At 50.1% G+C, this 17,584-nt stretch overlaps 2 protein-coding genes across 2 annotated transcripts; both read left to right on the forward strand.

Moving 5' to 3' along the window:
- The first annotated feature begins 1,670 nt into the window (after positions 1-1,670).
- LOC308436532 (metallothionein-2) lies at positions 1,671-2,500 on the forward strand. Its single transcript, XM_080937477.1, has 3 exons — positions 1,671-1,859; positions 2,111-2,176; positions 2,308-2,500. Exons 1-3 carry the CDS (start codon positions 1,832-1,834, stop codon positions 2,397-2,399), a joined length of 186 nt encoding a protein of 61 aa, XP_080793603.1. The 5' UTR covers positions 1,671-1,831; the 3' UTR covers positions 2,400-2,500.
- A 4,414-nt stretch (positions 2,501-6,914) lies between these two features.
- LOC308436531 (metallothionein-1) lies at positions 6,915-8,074 on the forward strand. Its single transcript, XM_080937476.1, has 3 exons — positions 6,915-7,132; positions 7,581-7,646; positions 7,858-8,074. The coding sequence occupies exons 1-3, from the start codon at positions 7,105-7,107 to the stop codon at positions 7,947-7,949; spliced, it is 186 nt and encodes a 61-aa protein (XP_080793602.1). The 5' UTR covers positions 6,915-7,104; the 3' UTR covers positions 7,950-8,074.
- Positions 8,075-17,584: the final 9,510 nt, after the last annotated feature.

The following is a 17,584-nucleotide window of genomic DNA, read 5'->3' on the forward strand; positions in this document are numbered from 1 at the left end:
AATCCTGGCTGGGACTCTGAGGTGCTAAGAGTATAGGCCTGGGTCACACCATCCAAACTTGACTTCATTTTTATTGTTGCTTTGTTGAGACAGGGTCTCACTGTGTAGCCAAAGCTGAAGTGGAACTCACTATGTAGACCAGGCTGGCCTTGGACTCACAGAAATCTACTCACCTCTGCCTCCTGGGTGCTCTGATGAAAGGGACTGGCCTATGTACTTCCTCCTGACCGGAAGTGGGAACTGGGCAGAAATAACAGTACAGTGAGTGAGTTACCTCCATGAATTTACCGGACTCAGTGAGCTGCGACTGCCAACAACATCCTGGATTGAGGCTGGAGTCACAGCCCGCAGGGCAAAGGCTGCTCTGGGGAACACAGCAGCACAGAAATCAATCCGGTTCAAGTTCATACCCAGGGCAGCCACAGAAAGTGCCAGGAAGGGAAAAGACAGGGTGTTTACCACACATTCCAGGGGCTGCCGTGGGCATCCAGGAGAAAGTGAAGCCTGGGCTGAGCCAAGAAGGTATTGTCCCAGTTTACAGTAAGAGCTGCGAGGACAGCCTGTCCTGTTACACCCCACCCACGGCCTCCATGATGTCTACTTGAGTCTGTCTGCCGAGAAGTTTCCGGCAACAGTTTCCTGGCTCCTCAGATGACATAGATATTCCAACTATGACTTCCAGTCTGATTTCAGCGGACTTAAGCAAGAGGGGAAACACCATGTGCCTCCAGGGAAAGAAATTCTGGCTGCCATCTCCACTCTTTCCCTCAGCATCCAACCGTGGGTGGTGTGGGGAGGGTTAGTGGGGCTTTCCCTCTGTGCTTCAGAACACCACCATCTGCCAAACACCCGCACAGAGAGTTCTAGTCCATATCCTCCCAGCATGGACTGCTCTCCTCTTGAATTCCACCTCCAGCGGATACCCACATCATTTTTTTTTCTGTTCACTCGTTTCCCCCCCCTCGCCCCCCGCCAAGAATAAGTATTCTCAGCGCAGGGCTTGTGTCTTTGTGGTCTCTAGTCTCTGACAACTGGTTGGTGCCTCAGTGGATTCGAACCCTACACTCATCTTGGGCTAATGACAATGTGAGCGCGCCTCTGTTCCCACTTTTCTACTGTGAAAAGAATGAACACTCCAACCTACGTTGTAAGGAAAAATGAGAGCTCTAACAGTGCCCGCAGCACTTGACACGCAGAAGGTATGGAACCATAACCAAGTGCAGTTAAACCCGGGCTAGGGCTGGGCTGGTTTTTGTACCCTGTTCACACTGCCAGCTTAGTTTTTCTGTATGCAGGGTCTCCAAGCCCCGGCTTTCATCCAATTTAGCTCACAAGACGTGCTGTGCGAACTGTGTCCCTGTTGCAGCCTCAGGGGGCTCGATGTTCCGCAATCCCTCTGCACCCCGCCCCTTGGGCCCCAGGGCGCACCAGAGCGCGCGGGGAGAAGGTTTCCCGGAACCGGTCCCCACCGGATCGCAGACCCTTTGCGCTCAGCCCTTGGCTCTCAGTTTCGGCGCCCTGAGAAGGGGGTGTGACTCAGCGCGGGAGCGTGTGCAGGCTCTGTCCCACGTGCAAACAGAGGGGTGCTTGCAGACTCTGGGTCGTGCGCAGGCTCCGGGGCGTGTGCGGGCCGCATCCCTCGAGCCAGAAGAAGGGCGTGTGCAGGTGGCGGGGGCGTGTGCAGGTGGCGCCCCCAAACCCGGGCGGAGCTTTTGCACTCGACCCAACACTCACCGTTATAAAGGTCGCGCTCCGCGTGCTTCCCTTCATCACGATCCTAGAACTCTAACGCCCATCTTTACTCGATCTTCAACAGCCGCCTCCACTCGCCATGGACCCCAACTGCTCCTGTGTCTCAGGTAAGGGGGACTCTACAACCGGAGCTTCTGGGAGAGCTAGACGGGCTGCTTGGTCCCTTCTCTAGCAACTCCTTTTAGGGTAGTACAGGCTGCTCCTTCCGAACGAGCTCTGGAACACGCCCGCCCCCTTTAAACTAGTCTTTGAGATAATGGCTCGCCAGAGTTGGGAGATTTGCACCCGAGTTGTTTGGAGAACTGCTTTCGGGGACGCCCCGGTCTCACTCACCGCGCTCACTGCCTTCTTCCTCTAGATGGATCCTGCTCCTGCGCTGGCTCCTGCAAATGCAAACAATGCAAATGCACCTCCTGCAAGAAAAGTGAGTTGAGTCTTCTCTACCCTTTACCCTTCACTCCCTTGGGGACCCTAGTCGGCCGCGCCTCCCCGGGAGCGTTCAGGTGGCTTGCCTGTGACTCTGTTCCTCGCTCACGTTCTACTCTTCTTCCCCAGGCTGCTGCTCCTGCTGCCCGGTGGGCTGTGCGAAGTGCTCCCAGGGCTGCATCTGCAAAGAGGCTTCGGACAAGTGCAGCTGCTGCGCCTGAAGTGGGGGCGTCCCCACAACTGTGTAAATAGAATATGTAGGAACCTAGCCGTTTTTGTACAACCCTGACCCGTTCCCCCACCTTTTTCTATAAATCGAGTAACTGACACAATAAAAAATGTTGACTTGATTAACTCAGCTTTGTCTTTGTTCCTTTGAAATAAGGGACTGGCAGAGGCGTTGGAATGGGACTGGGGCATCTGGATTTGGGATGGTTGGACTGATTACCCCCCCCCCCGAAAGCGGTCGGCGGAAGCATGCACTGGTCACAGAAATGTGCCATTCCCACTGGGTGGGCATGTGTATCTTGGGAATTAAGCCCAAAGCTTTCTGCTTACTAACCTCTACCCCTTGATGCATAATGATTCTGGTTAATTTTAGGTTTGGGGGCTTAATAAGGTATGAATACCTGTACATAAACTTTGGAAAATAAAAATGAGTGAATTGGGTGTGATAAATCCCATTTATAGTAATCCCAACACTTGGGAGCCTGAGGTAGAAGGGTCATTGCAACTCTGAAGCCAGCGTGCTCTCAAATTTTGGTAAGACAAGATCTTACTGTGTGACCTAAATAGTCCTTGAACTTTCAGTCCTGCCTTAGACTTCTAAACGGAGAATTCAATAACCGCTGGAAAGATGGCTCAGTGGTTAAGAGCACTGGCTGCTCTACCAGAGGTCCTGAGTTCAAATCCCAGCAACCAGGTGGTGATTCACAGCCATCTGTAGTGGGATCTGATTCGTTCTGGTGTGCTGGCATTCATGCGTGCAGAACGTAATACATAATCTTTTTTTTTTAATCGGTAAGATGAACAAAACCGTGAAAAAGTACTGTAAACAACTATAGCTATCCAAGGGTGTGCCTTGCAGTTCGGAGACTAATGGCACAGCCTGTCCAGCCTAGATAGAGCTCCCACGAGGAACTGCCCATCTCTGGTGGACAGGGACACTCACTTTTTTTTTGTTTGTTTGTTTTTTTTTGGGGGGGGGTTCCCCTCTTCCAGAGAGCCCAGTGAAACAACCCGTCTGTCAGGAAGTTCCTCTCGAGGGCACCCACCTGCTCCTCACTCCTACCTGCCCCTGGCAATTTAAGCAAAGTAACTAGAAATGTGGAAGGAATTGCCCCGCGTCTTCCCAAGGGCAAGGCATCCAGGTGGAGTCTGCAATTTGGAGGGTGGGGTGGAATTTCCTTCTCTTTAGGAAGGACAGGAATGACGTGCAATTAAAGCCAACGGTTAATGCCCTCCGGTTATTTGTTGAGGTAATGCAATTTGGTCTTCAATCAAAGGGAAAGAAGAGTTGGCTAGAAGTCAGGACCAAGGCTTTCTCTGTGAAGAATAAATGGACAAGACAGCCTGTATTTCTTGCTGTGAGGAACTTCTAGTTCATTGCCCACTTTCTTACTGGTCACATAGCCTGAACAAGTCACCAAACCTGACAGAGCCCGTTGTTCGTTATGTCCCCAGACTGAATCCCTCAAATGCTGATATCCTGTCATTCAGCTAAAACCTGGATGCTGATAACCACCTATCCCCAAAGAATTCTCGGGGAACCAAGTACAGCTCTGATGTTTAAGGACTTCCCTTTGTTAAGTGCAGTTTGGGAATCTGGCCTCATTTGTCTCCTGTATGCCCTGACATCATTCATTCAGTCCTGTATGCCCTGACATCATTCATTCAGCCCTGTATGCCCTGACATCATTCATTCAGCCCTGTATGCCCTGACATCATTCATTCAGCCCTGTATGCCCTGACATCATTCATTCAGCCCTGTATGCCCTGACATTCATTCAGCCCTGTATGCCCTGACATCATTCATTCAGCCCTGGCTTTGGTTTCACTGGCACTGAGCTCAGGTTAGTGTGAATGTAACCTCAGATTTACCTCTCTGTCTTCAAACAGAGCTAATAAAGAAACAAATAAAACAAATATCCTAGTTAAGACTCCTGGGTGTCAAGTGGGGGATCCAGTGTCAGAGGGGTCCAAGGAATGAATGCTAGGACCACCCTTGGTCCCTGACTGCCTTGAAACCAAGTGAATGGCAGTTACACCTTTAGCTTCTCAGGTAAAATGGAAGACACTGGGCTCGGAATTGGCATCATGATGGAGAGCTTATCTGGCATGTGTGGAACTCTGAGGTACATACCTAGAAACATTAAAAAGGGTCTCAGTGGTACTGCGCTCACCTAACACGTGTATATCCCTAAGTTCAGTCCCTAGCGTGGCATAAGCAAAGTTTGGTGGCACATGTGTAATTCTAACACTCAAGAGCCGGAGGAGGCAAGAGGATCAAATGTTCACGGCAAGTTTGAGGTGCAGGACACATGTAACGCTGACTCAAAAAAGACGTCACACACAAAACACCACAGGGGTTGTGATACAAGCACATATCTGTATCCTGAGGCAGGAGATTGTCTCAAGTTCAAGGCCAGACTGGGATGCTCAGTGAGCTACGGGCCATTCTGAGTTATAGAGTGAGACCCTTGGAAAAGGAAAGAAAGAAGGAGCGGAGGCAAAACTGGGCCTGGCAACATAATCTATTATCCTAGCTACTCAGGAGACAGGGGTGGGGGGATTTTCAGCTCGGTCCCAACATAAAACAGTGTAAAGGACTGGAGGGAAAACTCTGTAGAATGCTTGCCTGGCGACCAGGAAGCCTTGGATTCAATCCTTACTGTAAAAGAGGCAAAAAAAAAAAAAAAAATCATATTATGCAAGAGTTCTAAAGGCCCAAGAATCTGTTACAGATCTCAGTTTTGATAATAAGCAATAAAATATAAGAAATTGATAAAACAAGCAAAAGCACCAACTACAAATGTATTTTATGTGGTCCAGCAGAAATATCTCAGTATGCATCTGGAAAACAACAGACAGAATAAAGGAACTGGGTATCCTAGTGCTTGGGCACACCTCAGACTTTGACCCTAGGAGCCAGCAGTCCTACCCAGTGCAAAACCACGATGTCTCTGACCTGGGATCTCTGCTTAGGCCTTGCCCTTGAGTACTTGAAATTTGTCTCTAGTCCGGGTTCAAATTCTCATGAGATTTGGAGGGAATATTATCCAACATTATCCAGGCAAGAATTCTGTTTTGTTGTTGTTGTTGTTGTTTTATCTTTAATTACTTATTAATTTTTGAAATAGGATCTCTCATTTGTGTGGCCCTGGCTGGCCTTGATCATCCGCCTCTGACTTCTAAGATCTGAGATTAAAGAACTAGCCCCAGGCAAGAACTTAACTCTATAGATAAAGACTCAGCTCCAAATGAAGTCTTTTGGATCTTCCCACACAGAGGGTATTACTGTATCATCTCCAAGATGAAGTATCCCTCGGAAGGAGAAATGCCCTGGGTGCTAAGTTACCAAACCAGTGGGTAGTCGGTTAATGGAAAGACACTTGTGTCTAAACCACCTAGAAGAAGGAGGAAGAAGAGGAGAAAGAAGGGGAAGAGGGGAGGAAGAGGGGGAGGAGGGGGAGGAGGATCATAGTCAGGACTGGGTGCTTTCTCTGCCTACACATGAACCTGTGCACAGAAAGTCACCGTCAGAGAACTTGGGACAAGTACAGGAGCTTTAGTGTCAGGTAGTACTGGTTCACAACCTGTTGTACTACTGGCTGACTGTATGCCCCAGGCAAGCGACTGAACCTCTCTGAATCCTCTGTCCTTGTGTGTAAACAGAATTTCCACCTCTGTATAGGTATTAAATGAGAACTTGGTTTGACTCCTGGTTCTGGCATAATAGCCATATTGTGGAGTGTTCGAGGTTCTACAGCAGTTAAGCAAAAACCTGCTGGTACGCATGAACCAATTTTCTCTTGCCCCAAGAAAAGATCCCAAGAGTCAGAAACATTGGAAATATAAGTAGCTGCTTTTATTTATTTTTTTAATCTAACGCAATCCCTGGATATCACCTAAAATGATCCCTCTGGCAAGAGGATACCTCGGTTTTTAAAACCGGCCTGGAGTACAGCAGATGGGTTAAGGTGTGCGAACCCCCCCCCCCCCCCCATCGCTGGACATGCCTAGATGTGCCCCTCAGGAAAAGAGAATAAGTATGTTGTAATGAGTTAGTTCTGTTGGCTCTGTTGCTGTGTCCGAAAGGAAGGGGCTCAATCCAAGGAACGTGATGAAACAGAGACAGACAATAAGGGTCGGGAAAGTTCCGAATCATGGCTAGTCTTTATAAAACTGTCTCCTTCGCTTCTGCAAAGAAAGCTTCGATTCAGAGAGAGACCAGGGCGGAGCGGATCGCTGCCCAGGAGCTCCAGGAATGGAGAAGCTGAGGATACCGCGCTACGAATGAGTTTACGTAGACTGTTGGGTTTCCCAGGGTGAGTTCTCGTAATGCACCGGAGCAGCGATGGGCGGTAAAGTCGGGGAAAGCACTACAGGGACATGATGTTCCACACGTCTCACCGGTCCTCCTACTCAGGCCAGCGGCGCCAAAGGGGCGGTCCCGCTGTGCACTCCGGCGCCACAGGGAGCTCTGCACCCCGCCCGAACAGTGCGCTCGGCTCTACCAAGGACGCGGCGCGCGTGACTAAGCGCGGGCTGGAGCAACCGCTTGCTGAGTGCAAACCCTTTGCGCCCGAACCGGTCTAACGACTATAAAGAGAGCAGACCGTCCGTTAAGCGTCACCACGACCTCAGCAGCCTGACTGCCTTCTCGATACTTACATCGTAGCTCCAGCTTCACCAGATCCAATTGCAATGGACCCCAACTGCTCCTGCTCCGCCGGTAAGACTCCCTGTCTTTGGCCTTTAGAATACCCAGTTGGGACCGCAGAGAGGAATTCCTCGGTTGCAGAGGCTCGGCAGGAATAGGTACCTTTAGTTGGTGATTCATTCTAGTTCTTTCTGGAATCGGCTCTAGCAATCGCCTTCACCTGTTGGAGTATTAGTATTGTCCGAACGGCCCCCTTTTTTGGGGGGGCGGGGCTTGGGGTAGGATTTATACTCGCAAATGTCTGGTCCTGAACACCCAGGTTGTGGGAACATTTGAGTTGTTACTAAGCTTATGAAAGAAAGGGGTGAGGAACCTTTGTGTCTTGGGGATCAGAGATACAAGCCTTCCCCTACCCTGTGAGGAGAGGGGCTAGACTCCCTGGAGTTCTGAGCTGGACGCTTGGTGTTGGCCACCGCTCTGATCCTGCCTTTCTTTCTTACCGCTGCCTTCTTCTCCACAGGCGGCTCCTGCACATGCTCCAACTCCTGCGGCTGCAAGAACTGCAAGTGCACCTCCTGCAAGAAGAGTGAGTCGGGACACCTTGGGTGGTGGCTAAGGTTGGGCGGGGAACTCCTACAGAACTAGCTCTTGAGAAACGGCCTTTGAGGCCATTGAATTGTGCCGAGACAATTCAAAACCAAAGTCTTCTCCGTTGTGGACAAGAAGCAGGTCTTCATTCAGCCAGGCCTGTGAGACTCGGAAGCCTACTCTGACCTCTCCCTCTTCTTCCTCTCCAGGCTGCTGCTCCTGCTGCCCGGTGGGATGCTCCAAATGTGCCCAGGGCTGTGTCTGCAAAGGCGCCTCGGACAAGTGCACGTGCTGTGCTTGATGTGAGGACCGGTGCTGTCCCCGCGTGTAAATAGTATCCTGACCAACCCAGAGCCTTCCCATACGGTTCCCTGTTTACCAAAACCCGTTTTCTACCGAGTATGTGAATAATAAAAGACTGTTTGATTCTAACTCTGGTTTCCTTAGTATGGTTTAGAAATAAGAAACTGGGGGTGACGGGTTGACTTGCTAAGTCTGGGGATCTTGTTTTGGACTCATTCGTGCCTTTACCTTTCACCTCTGGCCCCCCAAAGAGGGATCGATGTCTTAGGGTAAAGCCAAGTTATCCCATAAACTTCCTTGTATGGAAGACAGAAGTTGTGTGCCCGGTCAGGTCTGTGTTAGGGGGAGATGGAGGGTGGTACTGGGAGACATAGTGTCTTGTCCTCACAGCACAGAAGAGTCTTCTATTCAACATTCTCTTTAGATTCTGGTTTCCTCTCAGGTTGTTGGGTATATGGAGGGGGCATGAAAATTAACATAGAGTATCTAGCATTGCTAGGCAGGGACTAACACTGAACTGTATTATACCAGGCCCATTTTTGGTGTAGAGATGTATGAAAGAGGCTTTGTTGGCCCTTCTGACACAAAGTTGCTTAGGTTGGCCTAAAATTCATTCTGCAGCCCAGTCTGACCTTGATTTTTTTATTCTCCTGTCTCAGCTTCCCAAGCACCTAGGATTACAGGACTGACTGCCACCAGGCAATTTAAAAGTGATAAAGAGGGTGGCTCATGTCTGTAATCACTGCATTTGAGATAGAGCAGCAGGAGGGTCAGGAATTTAGGGACCGACTAGGTACGAAGTTTGAGGGTAGCCTGGGCTACATGTGACCTTATGCCAAAAGTATCACGGAGTAGGACACAACTTTCAGATGTTTGATCCCAAGAGGTTCTATATAGTTCATTTTTTAAATCTATGTGTGTGTGTGTGTGTGTGTGTGTGTGTGTGTACGCGCGTGCTCGTGCGTGCGAGGCGTGTTTGTGGTGAACGTGGAGGCCTGAGGTCACTTTCCACCTTACCTTGTGAGACATATTTCGCAGAACTTAGACATTTCTGCTAGACTGGATGGCCAGCAAACCCTGGGGAATCCACCGTTCTCAACTCAGCACTGGCTTTATGTAGGTGCTAAGGATTCACACTCAAGTGAGCCTCAAGTTTGGCAGCAAGCACTCTAGTCACGGGCCCTAATCCCCCACTATTATTCTCTATGCACCTTGAACCAGATGGTGTGTTTTCTAGGCAGCTAAAACACCCCTGCTGGGTGCACCCCCACACCCCATAGTGTGACAGTGTGAATGGTACCACTTGTGCCAGAAAACAAGTTCGAGAGCACAAAACACACTTTTTGAAGATTCGACAGGAGACCAATAAACATGAATTCACAGGGAAACTGATTAACCACTGCACACAGCTGCTGTGTCCCGAGTGTATACACCGGCAGCTGCGCTGGCCCAGAGAAATCCTGAAGGAGCTCAGAGATGGCGCATGTGCACACTAGATCCTTGGGAGGGCCTCCACTGCTGTGACTTAGGTGGCAGTTCCTTGCAAAGTCAGGGTGAATTTGCTCTTTCAAATTCCAGCACTGTGACCAGGGATTGAGGACCTTTCCCACGTTTGTAGTCTTCTGACTCTAAATGGAGTACTTTGTAACAAAACTGTCCCGTGGACTAGGGAGGGTTCACTGCCTATGGAGACCCTAGGATAGTTTGAGGTCAAGAACCCACGCCTGTCTGGTCTCTTGTATAAACAGTGGAAGAAAGAGACAAGATCCCGTGTCTGTCCTCTTTCTAGGTACAAGGGAAATGGAGTCAAAGACAGAGGTGGGGACAAAGACAGGCAATGTCACAGAAGCGAATGTGACACCTGCACACATTAACCTCATTCTCACTTTGATGGAAAGAACAAGGGTGGGAAACAGCCAGGACTACGTTCCTGGAACTTTAATAGGGAGGAATGACCAGCAAACTTGCTAAAACTGGCAAAAAAAAAAAAAAAAAAGAGCTGGGAAACTGCAAACGGCACAGAGCTGAGCGCAAAACCCCGCCTCCTGCGGGCTGCCCAGTAGCGGGCGCAGAAGAAACGCCCCCGCCCCCGCCCCCGTGTCCGCCCCCGCCCCGGGTGCACCCTCTGCACTCGGAGACTGCGCTCAGCGGGAAGCTTGCACTCGGCTCTGCCACACCCCTCAATACTACTGTAGGAAGGAGTGCTCTGCGAAGAGGGCGGGGCCATCGCACACAGCCCCAGATCCCACTTAGAAGCCGCCAGGGCCACCCAGGGAGCCTTCAACCTCTTCAAATGGTTGAGGGAGCAAAAGAGTGGGGGTCCTTGGTGTACATTCTGCACAACCCAGTCAGTGGCAAACCAGCTGAAAGTCGTGGGTGCCGAGATCTGGGCGGGACCTTTGTACACAGAGTGAGTGGACAGGTTCCTTGGTTTCCATGTGCTTCCCAGGAACTTAGCTGATTTTTTGCTCTTTTCTTTGGACCTCAAATCATTTGCATTGGAAATGGCCCCCAACTGCTCCCTTGTAAAGTACCTTAGAGCATACCTTTTCTGAAGAAAAAACAAATTAGCTCAGGACACCCCAAGACGGTCTCAGCACCAGCAGGGTGGGGTTATTTGGCCCAGAGGGCAGGGAATAAGAGGGGACAGGGAATAAGAGAAAAGACAGGACAAGAGAGAAGGGGGGTGGCAGGGATATTTGTTTTGGAGGGACGGGAGACTGCATCTGGATAGGGAGGAGACAGATGTGGCACACAGGAAAATATACAAGGGGAAACCCCCGTGTTAGGATGAGGTGTTTACTTTCAATTGGGCTGTTAATTAGGTAAGCCAAAATTGATCGATCGCCCACTTGAATACTTTGATAACTGGACCTCGGTAGTCAGCCTCAGGAAGAGGGATTGACTAAATAAGAGAATAAACCTTGGTAAGCTTTAGAAATGTAATCTAATGGTTTTTCAGCAAGATAGAGGAAAGGGGGGGGGGGTGGGGAGGGGAAAGGGCAAGGCCTGTTAGAGGCATGCTTGCCTCAGCTGACCAAAGTTCCTTCTTCATTCCTGGATAAAGTGGGCTCCTGACTGTGCGTTGCTGGTTCTCTCTATGAGCCCTTGGCTAGTTTGTTCTCCCCCACCCCCACCCCAGCAACTTCACCACTCTTTGGAAATTAACCAAGTTTCCACTCCTCCTTTCCCTCAAGGTTCTCATTTCAAGGGAGAAAAGACTGGGCTGTAGCCTGTCCTGTCCATCGTCACTCCCACACCCCGGCACTCACAGCACTGGAGCGCCTCACTTTCTTTCCTGTGGGAAGAACATCTGAGAATGACTATACTTCCCAGCAGTAGGGTGGAGAGGTCCGATGACATGCCCCTGTGTGCCCAGACGTGCACGGCCGTGCTGCCTCTTGCCTGCATCTCTAGCTCACTGCTTCTCTCTCCTCCACACAGGTGGCTCCTGCAGCTACAAAGACTGCAAGTGTGCCTCTGGCCAAAGATCTGGGGACGGGGACTGAGCTCCAGAGGGAAGACTGCTGGCTCTGCTCCTGTAACTCTGGGGACACTGTCTAACCGTTAACCCCTGAAGACCACTGTGCTCCTAACCCCAAGATTCCTGCATTGTCCTTAGGGCCCAAGACTAGGTAGCTTATTTCTATTGGGATAGCAAACCCAGAAGTTCACATCTGGGCTCGCAGGACAGATAGAGCCCAGGACTTCATTAAAATGTCTCCTCACAGAACATGGAGCTGTGGGCATGTCATGAGTACTTAGGAGGTAGAGGCAGGGGGATCATAAGTTCAAGGCTAACACAGACTATGTCAGACCCTGTTCATCAGTAAATAAGCAAACACATAACAAATACGTCTTTGCTGTGAGGCCTAGAGAGGTTCGCATCGCTTCGCTCCTTCCTCTCGTGTCTCTATGAGGCGGTCCCTGCTGCTCTGTGAGCTGCTCCAGGTGTGTCCAGGGCTGTGTCTGCCGATGGACGTCCGACAAGAGCACCTATCATGGCCGACAGGACAACTGTTCTGTTCCCACCTGTGAAAAGAGCAACATGTGAAGAACAGGACCCGTTCTTCATACAACTCTGCTGTGTGTATGATATGTGTGTATATACAGAACACGTATATCCACCTTTGGTGCACAGGGAAGCGGGTGTGGTGGGGAGGCAGACCTGTTCTGTTCCTCCTCCTTAAGCCTGTTCACCGTGTAGAGATCTCTAGCTTCTCCTTTCAAGGTCCGACTACCTCTCTCTTCTTTTGTTTTTTCTTTTTGTTTGTTTGTTTGTTTAGGGTTTCTCTGTGTAGCTCTGACTATCTGGACTCAAATTGTAAACTAGGCTGTCCTGGAGCACACAAAGATCCCTCTGCCCCTGCCTCCGGAGTGCCGCGTGCGGGCCAGCCAAGGCAGGCGGCTCTGACTCTCTCACTCTGCTTCTAGTCCTCACCAGGTAGAGATTACTGTCATGGATATTATGGTTAGAAAAAAAAATGTTTCCCCTGAGGGTGTGCATTGCACACACTGTCTCCAAGATGAGGGCCCCACACTGTGAGCAGCAGTATACAGACATCCACACGGAGAGATATCAATGTCCAGGAATCCTGAAAGGACACTAGATAGTCAGAGAGAGAGAGAGCTCCAGGTCGTGACTAGGCTCCTTTGCTGCGGCAGGGCCTCCTCAAGTCAGGATGAATTTGCCCCTCCAGATTCTAGCCCTTGGCCTTGAAGTCGGAATGTTCCAAGGTGTGGAGGCAATTGCCCGACCTTCTCTAATTGGAAGCTGTCAATCTGGTGATGGGCTCCCGAGGAAGTACTGCTGGGGAGCCCCCAGGAAAGTTCCATATGAACTAACACCTACGCTGTCCCTCTACCCTTAGCTATAGACAGAGCGTGGACCAGAAGGACGCCATGCCTGCCTGTTGTGGTGCTATAGAGAAATATGTGAGGTATGGCTGGGAGTGAGAGAAAAGAGAGACAACGCGGAGGAACACAAAGGTGACAGACACTGGAGACCAGTCCCTCACAGCTCATCAGAGCTCAGCAATTCGGACCACGTAGGGGGCTGAGGGTGGAAAACAAGATTGTTTTTCCTGGAATGTTGGTGTGAGCGGCGTCCGAAGAACTGGGAAGGGCCTGCCTCGAGGCGGGGAGGCCCTAGGGGCAAGCAAACGGCTGTAGAAGATAGAGCGGGCTCGGGAGGAGGGGCTCCGCCTTGTGCAGAGGGTTCTGCGCTCGGCTCTCCTGGTGCGCTCTGCGCTACCCAGGGCCAGGTGCGGATGACTCAGCCAAAGTGCACCAGTGCTGAGTGCACCAGGTCGCTGTGATACTTGGGAAGCGAGTGACACGGCTCCGGACTCTGAGCTGCCCTCTGGTGGTCACCTGCACCTCCGCTTGAACCTCCATCTCTCGCTTGGATGGATCTCTATCCCTGCTTAGACCTCCATCTCTATAGTCAGGAAATAGATCTGGGCCTGGGAAGTGACCCTTGGAATGGGCCTTAGGATTCCCAGTTCCCAGAGACAGCTCCGAACGTGCCTGGGTGTAAGGAGGTCGGTCTTGGGTTATGAGCTCAGTGAACTCCGCTCGTCCGCTGATTTCTTTCTAGCCAAGTTCCTAAGAGCAAGCATGTCCACCCTTGAATGTTCCTCTCTGTCACACTTCAGACTTGAGGCTCAAGGTACCCCATCTTAATCACTTGGCTGGTTGGGGGCGTCTACACGGACCCATGGCTGCATGTGGGTGGGAGTCTCAGTGCAGCTGGAGGGCAGAGAGCTGAACACCTCAGTTCCTGACATCGCTCGCTGCTATCATGGGCTCGCCAAACATCTGACACTTTCCTTCCTGTGGTAAACCTGAAGGGCACTTGTCCTCCTCAGATGAGGAGACCTAAGAATGGGCCTCTCCCTTTTCCTTGAGTCAGGCAGGAGCTCTTGGGACTGGTACTGCTACCGGAAGTGCCCTGGGAGGTTAATGACTGTGCACTGTCTCTGTTGTTTCTGCTTCTCCTGTATTCTTTTCCTCTCCTGCAGTTGCACACTGGCCTGCCCCTCGTGCAGGAACCTTAGTGGGTAGGGGCTGAGGACTGGGCTAAGTCAGAGCAGGGAGCCCATAAATTAGCAGGCAGGCGCCAGGTTGATATCCACTTCCTGTTTCCCATCCTCTTCCCGACTGAGGGTCGGAGCAGGGAGAACAAGAAGGTGGTTGGTTCTTTAGCCTTAGAACTGGGGCACTGAGGCCCACGCAGAGAGTGTCCTGATGCTGGGAAACTGTCCTAAGTACCTGCTGCAGGCTTGAGTGGCTAAGCCCTGTTCTCAGATGGGGCTCATCTGAGCTCTTCCCAACCATCCGCTGATGGAGCATGGCTTCCGGTGGGGTGGGAGGCAGAGATGTTCCCGGGCCAGCTGTCCAGCACGTTGTCTACAAAGGGTCATTAAGCAGGTGCAGCTGCTGCACGTGAGATGGGGCAGCACCCGCCACAACATCACGATACCTACGTGTCGGACGTGTTTTTCACATAGCGCTCACCCTTTTACTTGCCGGCTTCCCTCCCAGTCACCGTGATAAAATAACCGGACAGGAGCAACTTGGGGGAGAAAGAACACACACAGTTCAGCTCACAGTTCCAGCGCAGCGGGGGCGCTCCAGCCTCAGAAGCTTGGGGGAACTGGTTTCATCACACCATGCTCAGGAATGGGAGCAATGGATACACTCGCTAATGTTCTCCAGTGTTCAGCTCACCTTATTTTTTTAAAAATTAAATATGGGCCAGGTGGTGGTGGAGCACACCTTTAATCCCAAACGAGAGGCAGAGGCTCAAGGATAGAGGCCGAAGATTCTTTTGACCTTGGGGAAGGAACAGAGGGGTTTGGGGGATGGGAATAAATGTCGTATGTACATTTTAGCAAAATTGTTCCTGTTATTGTGTGGCTTTGTTTCCCACCGTAATGTAGTATAAGAAGCCCATGAGAAATACACTCGCTGCCGGTGTGGTATAGACCAGTAACCCTCCCATACCTGTTTCTTGCATCTTTTTCTTTCTTTCCTGTAATTATCCTCACTCCCCTTCAGAGGATAGATCGACTTTGTGGCGGCCAGACTGGGATGGGCACACAGTGTTCTGTAATCTCTTCCAGCTTTGCTCTTTGTGAGCTATGGCAGGGATTTCCTCTACTCTCGACAGTCAACTGATGATTCCTGCCTGCTTGCACATCAGTGTACGGTACATGCCCAGCAGCCTCTTGTGTACAGACTGTTTACATTGCTTCAAGTCTGAAGCTCGGTGAGAGGAGCTTACCGAAGACAGAGAATTACAGGACAGGGAATCTTGTTTTAAAAAAGAAAGAAAGAAAAAAGAAAGTAAGAAAAGGAGAGGGGCTGGAGAGATGACTCAGCAGTTAAAAGCACTGACTGCTCTTCCAGAGGTCCGGAGTACAATTCCCGGCAACCACAGGGTGGCTCACAACCATCTGTAATGGGATCCAATGCCCTCTTCTGGTGTGTCTGAAGAGAGCGAAAGTGTACTCACATATATAAAATTAATAAATCTCTTTTTAAAAGGAGAGATGGAGAAAGAGGAGAAATGGGAAGAGGCAGTGGTGAATGAGGCCTGATGATGCGTACCTGTGATCCTTAGTATTTTGGAGGCTGAGGCAGGTGGATTCCAAGATCAGGGTAGGTGTGGGTCGATGAGTAAGACCAAGCCCAAACAAATAATGGCTTCCATAGAGAGGGCAGAGGATAGCCTTAATGCAGAGCCCCTTCCTTGCACAGACACCTGAGAGCTGGCCTCCCAAGGAGTCTCAGTTAAGCAAAGGGCTGGCATTAAGGGACAGCTTGTGTTATAGAAAGGGGGAGGAGCTTGTGTTTCTTTGAGGGAGTGATGGACAGAGATCCCAAGCCTCACTCATCCATAACTCCCATTCTGGCTGCTCAGACACATCATGCAGAGAAAGTCTGAAGCCAGCATCTCACCCCTGCCACTATTCGATTTCTTAGATCTAAGATAGATCTGGAAATCAACCTTCTTGGGACAGTAGTCACAACAGGTTGGTCTCATGGACCTAGGACACTTTAATTAATGGGTTAAATGAATTATTCACAGTGATGGGATCATGCTAGGGAAGCACTTTACCACTGGGCAGCCACATGCTTAGCCCAGGAAACTGTTTTCAATGAGTACTTTGGGTTACAACTTAAGGAAGTGTTCTACAGAACCATTTGGGAAAATAAAATGGTCTCTATTATTTTCTTTCTAAGCCCAGATAATATTTCTTTTTAAAATTTTTATTATTGTTGTTGCTGTTGTTTATTTTAGCTGCTGTGTGTGTGGTGTGTGCTGGTTAGTATAGGTGTTTGTATGTTTAGGGTAGACAGTGTAGCATAGGTCTAGACATCAGGTGTCTCTCCTGGACCACTCTTTACCTGTCTTTGTAGAGATGGGGTCTCTCACTGAGCCTAAAAGTTATTGATTAGGTTGGGCTAGCTAGCCAGTGAGCTTCAAGGATTCACCTGTCACACCACCCTCTGTGTTGGGTTCACAGGCACATGCCACTATGTGTGGCTTTTTAACATGGGCGTTAGGGATTTAAATTCAGGTCCCCATGATTTTGAGGCACAGCCTTTCCTGACCGAGTCACCTCTCCGGCCCCATTACAATGAATTTTAAGTTAACCTACATGGTAATGCCCACACTATGGTATTTTCACATCTATGTCTCATTGTATTTGTCTAAATTCATTCTTTCTGTGTGCTCACCCTTCCTCTGTGCTCAACCTCCACTCCTGAGGAGTTTTTTGTTTTGGGGTTTTTGTTTGTTTGTTTGTTTATCCAAGCTGGTATTTGAAATTACTCCCTAACCACGTGGCTGACTATGTTGGTGCATGGTGGAGGTACCCAAGTACCTGATATGGCATGCTATTGTTTTCAGTCCAGTTGTCATGGAAACCTACTCAGGCAGATATACATTCCTATCGGTCCTGCATGCTTGTCCAGTGTGGGTGGCATGCTGTTTCCCTCACCATCTCCCCGAAAAAGAATCTGGAGTAAAAGCCTTGTGGGCCATGGCCAAGGGCGTGTTGTTTTCTGTCTTGTTTAGGAGCTATGGTGCCAGGGTTTCAAACGTACCCAGCCATTGCTCTTTGGTAACTGTGTTTTGGAAAAGTACAGCAGCCAAGCCTCTAAAGAGATAGGAACAGGATGATTCCCTGGGTCTGAAAAAGCAATCGCTTAGCACGCAGCCTTTTCTTTTTCAAGTCATATGTGAGAGGGCATCCTCAATTACCCCCTACCCTGTTCCTGAGCCCTTTCTCTCCTGGAATTGTGCAGAGCAGGGCAATTGTAGACCTTGGCTGGTGAGTTCAGATTACATACAGTAAACTGAATGCTTTTGATGTGGGTGTTTTTGGAATGGCTTGCTTACTTCCAGAAGCTGCGGCACACCGTTGTGGAATACCCTGGTGATATGGGGAGAAACATGAGCTGTGGAGCCAGATTGCTTAGCTAGACCCATTCCCCCACTTAGGATGTCAAGTGGCCTGTTTTGGGGACATGTCTTAGGATGACATATGGCCAAGTCCCATTTCTCATCTTGGGGAGCACATGGGGATCCTCTGTGGGCCTGCCATGAACCTGAATGTGTCT

Source organism: Micromys minutus, assembly GCF_963924665.1.
Source record: "Micromys minutus genome assembly, chromosome: 24".
In the NCBI taxonomy this organism is placed as follows: Eukaryota; Metazoa; Chordata; class Mammalia; order Rodentia; family Muridae; genus Micromys; species Micromys minutus.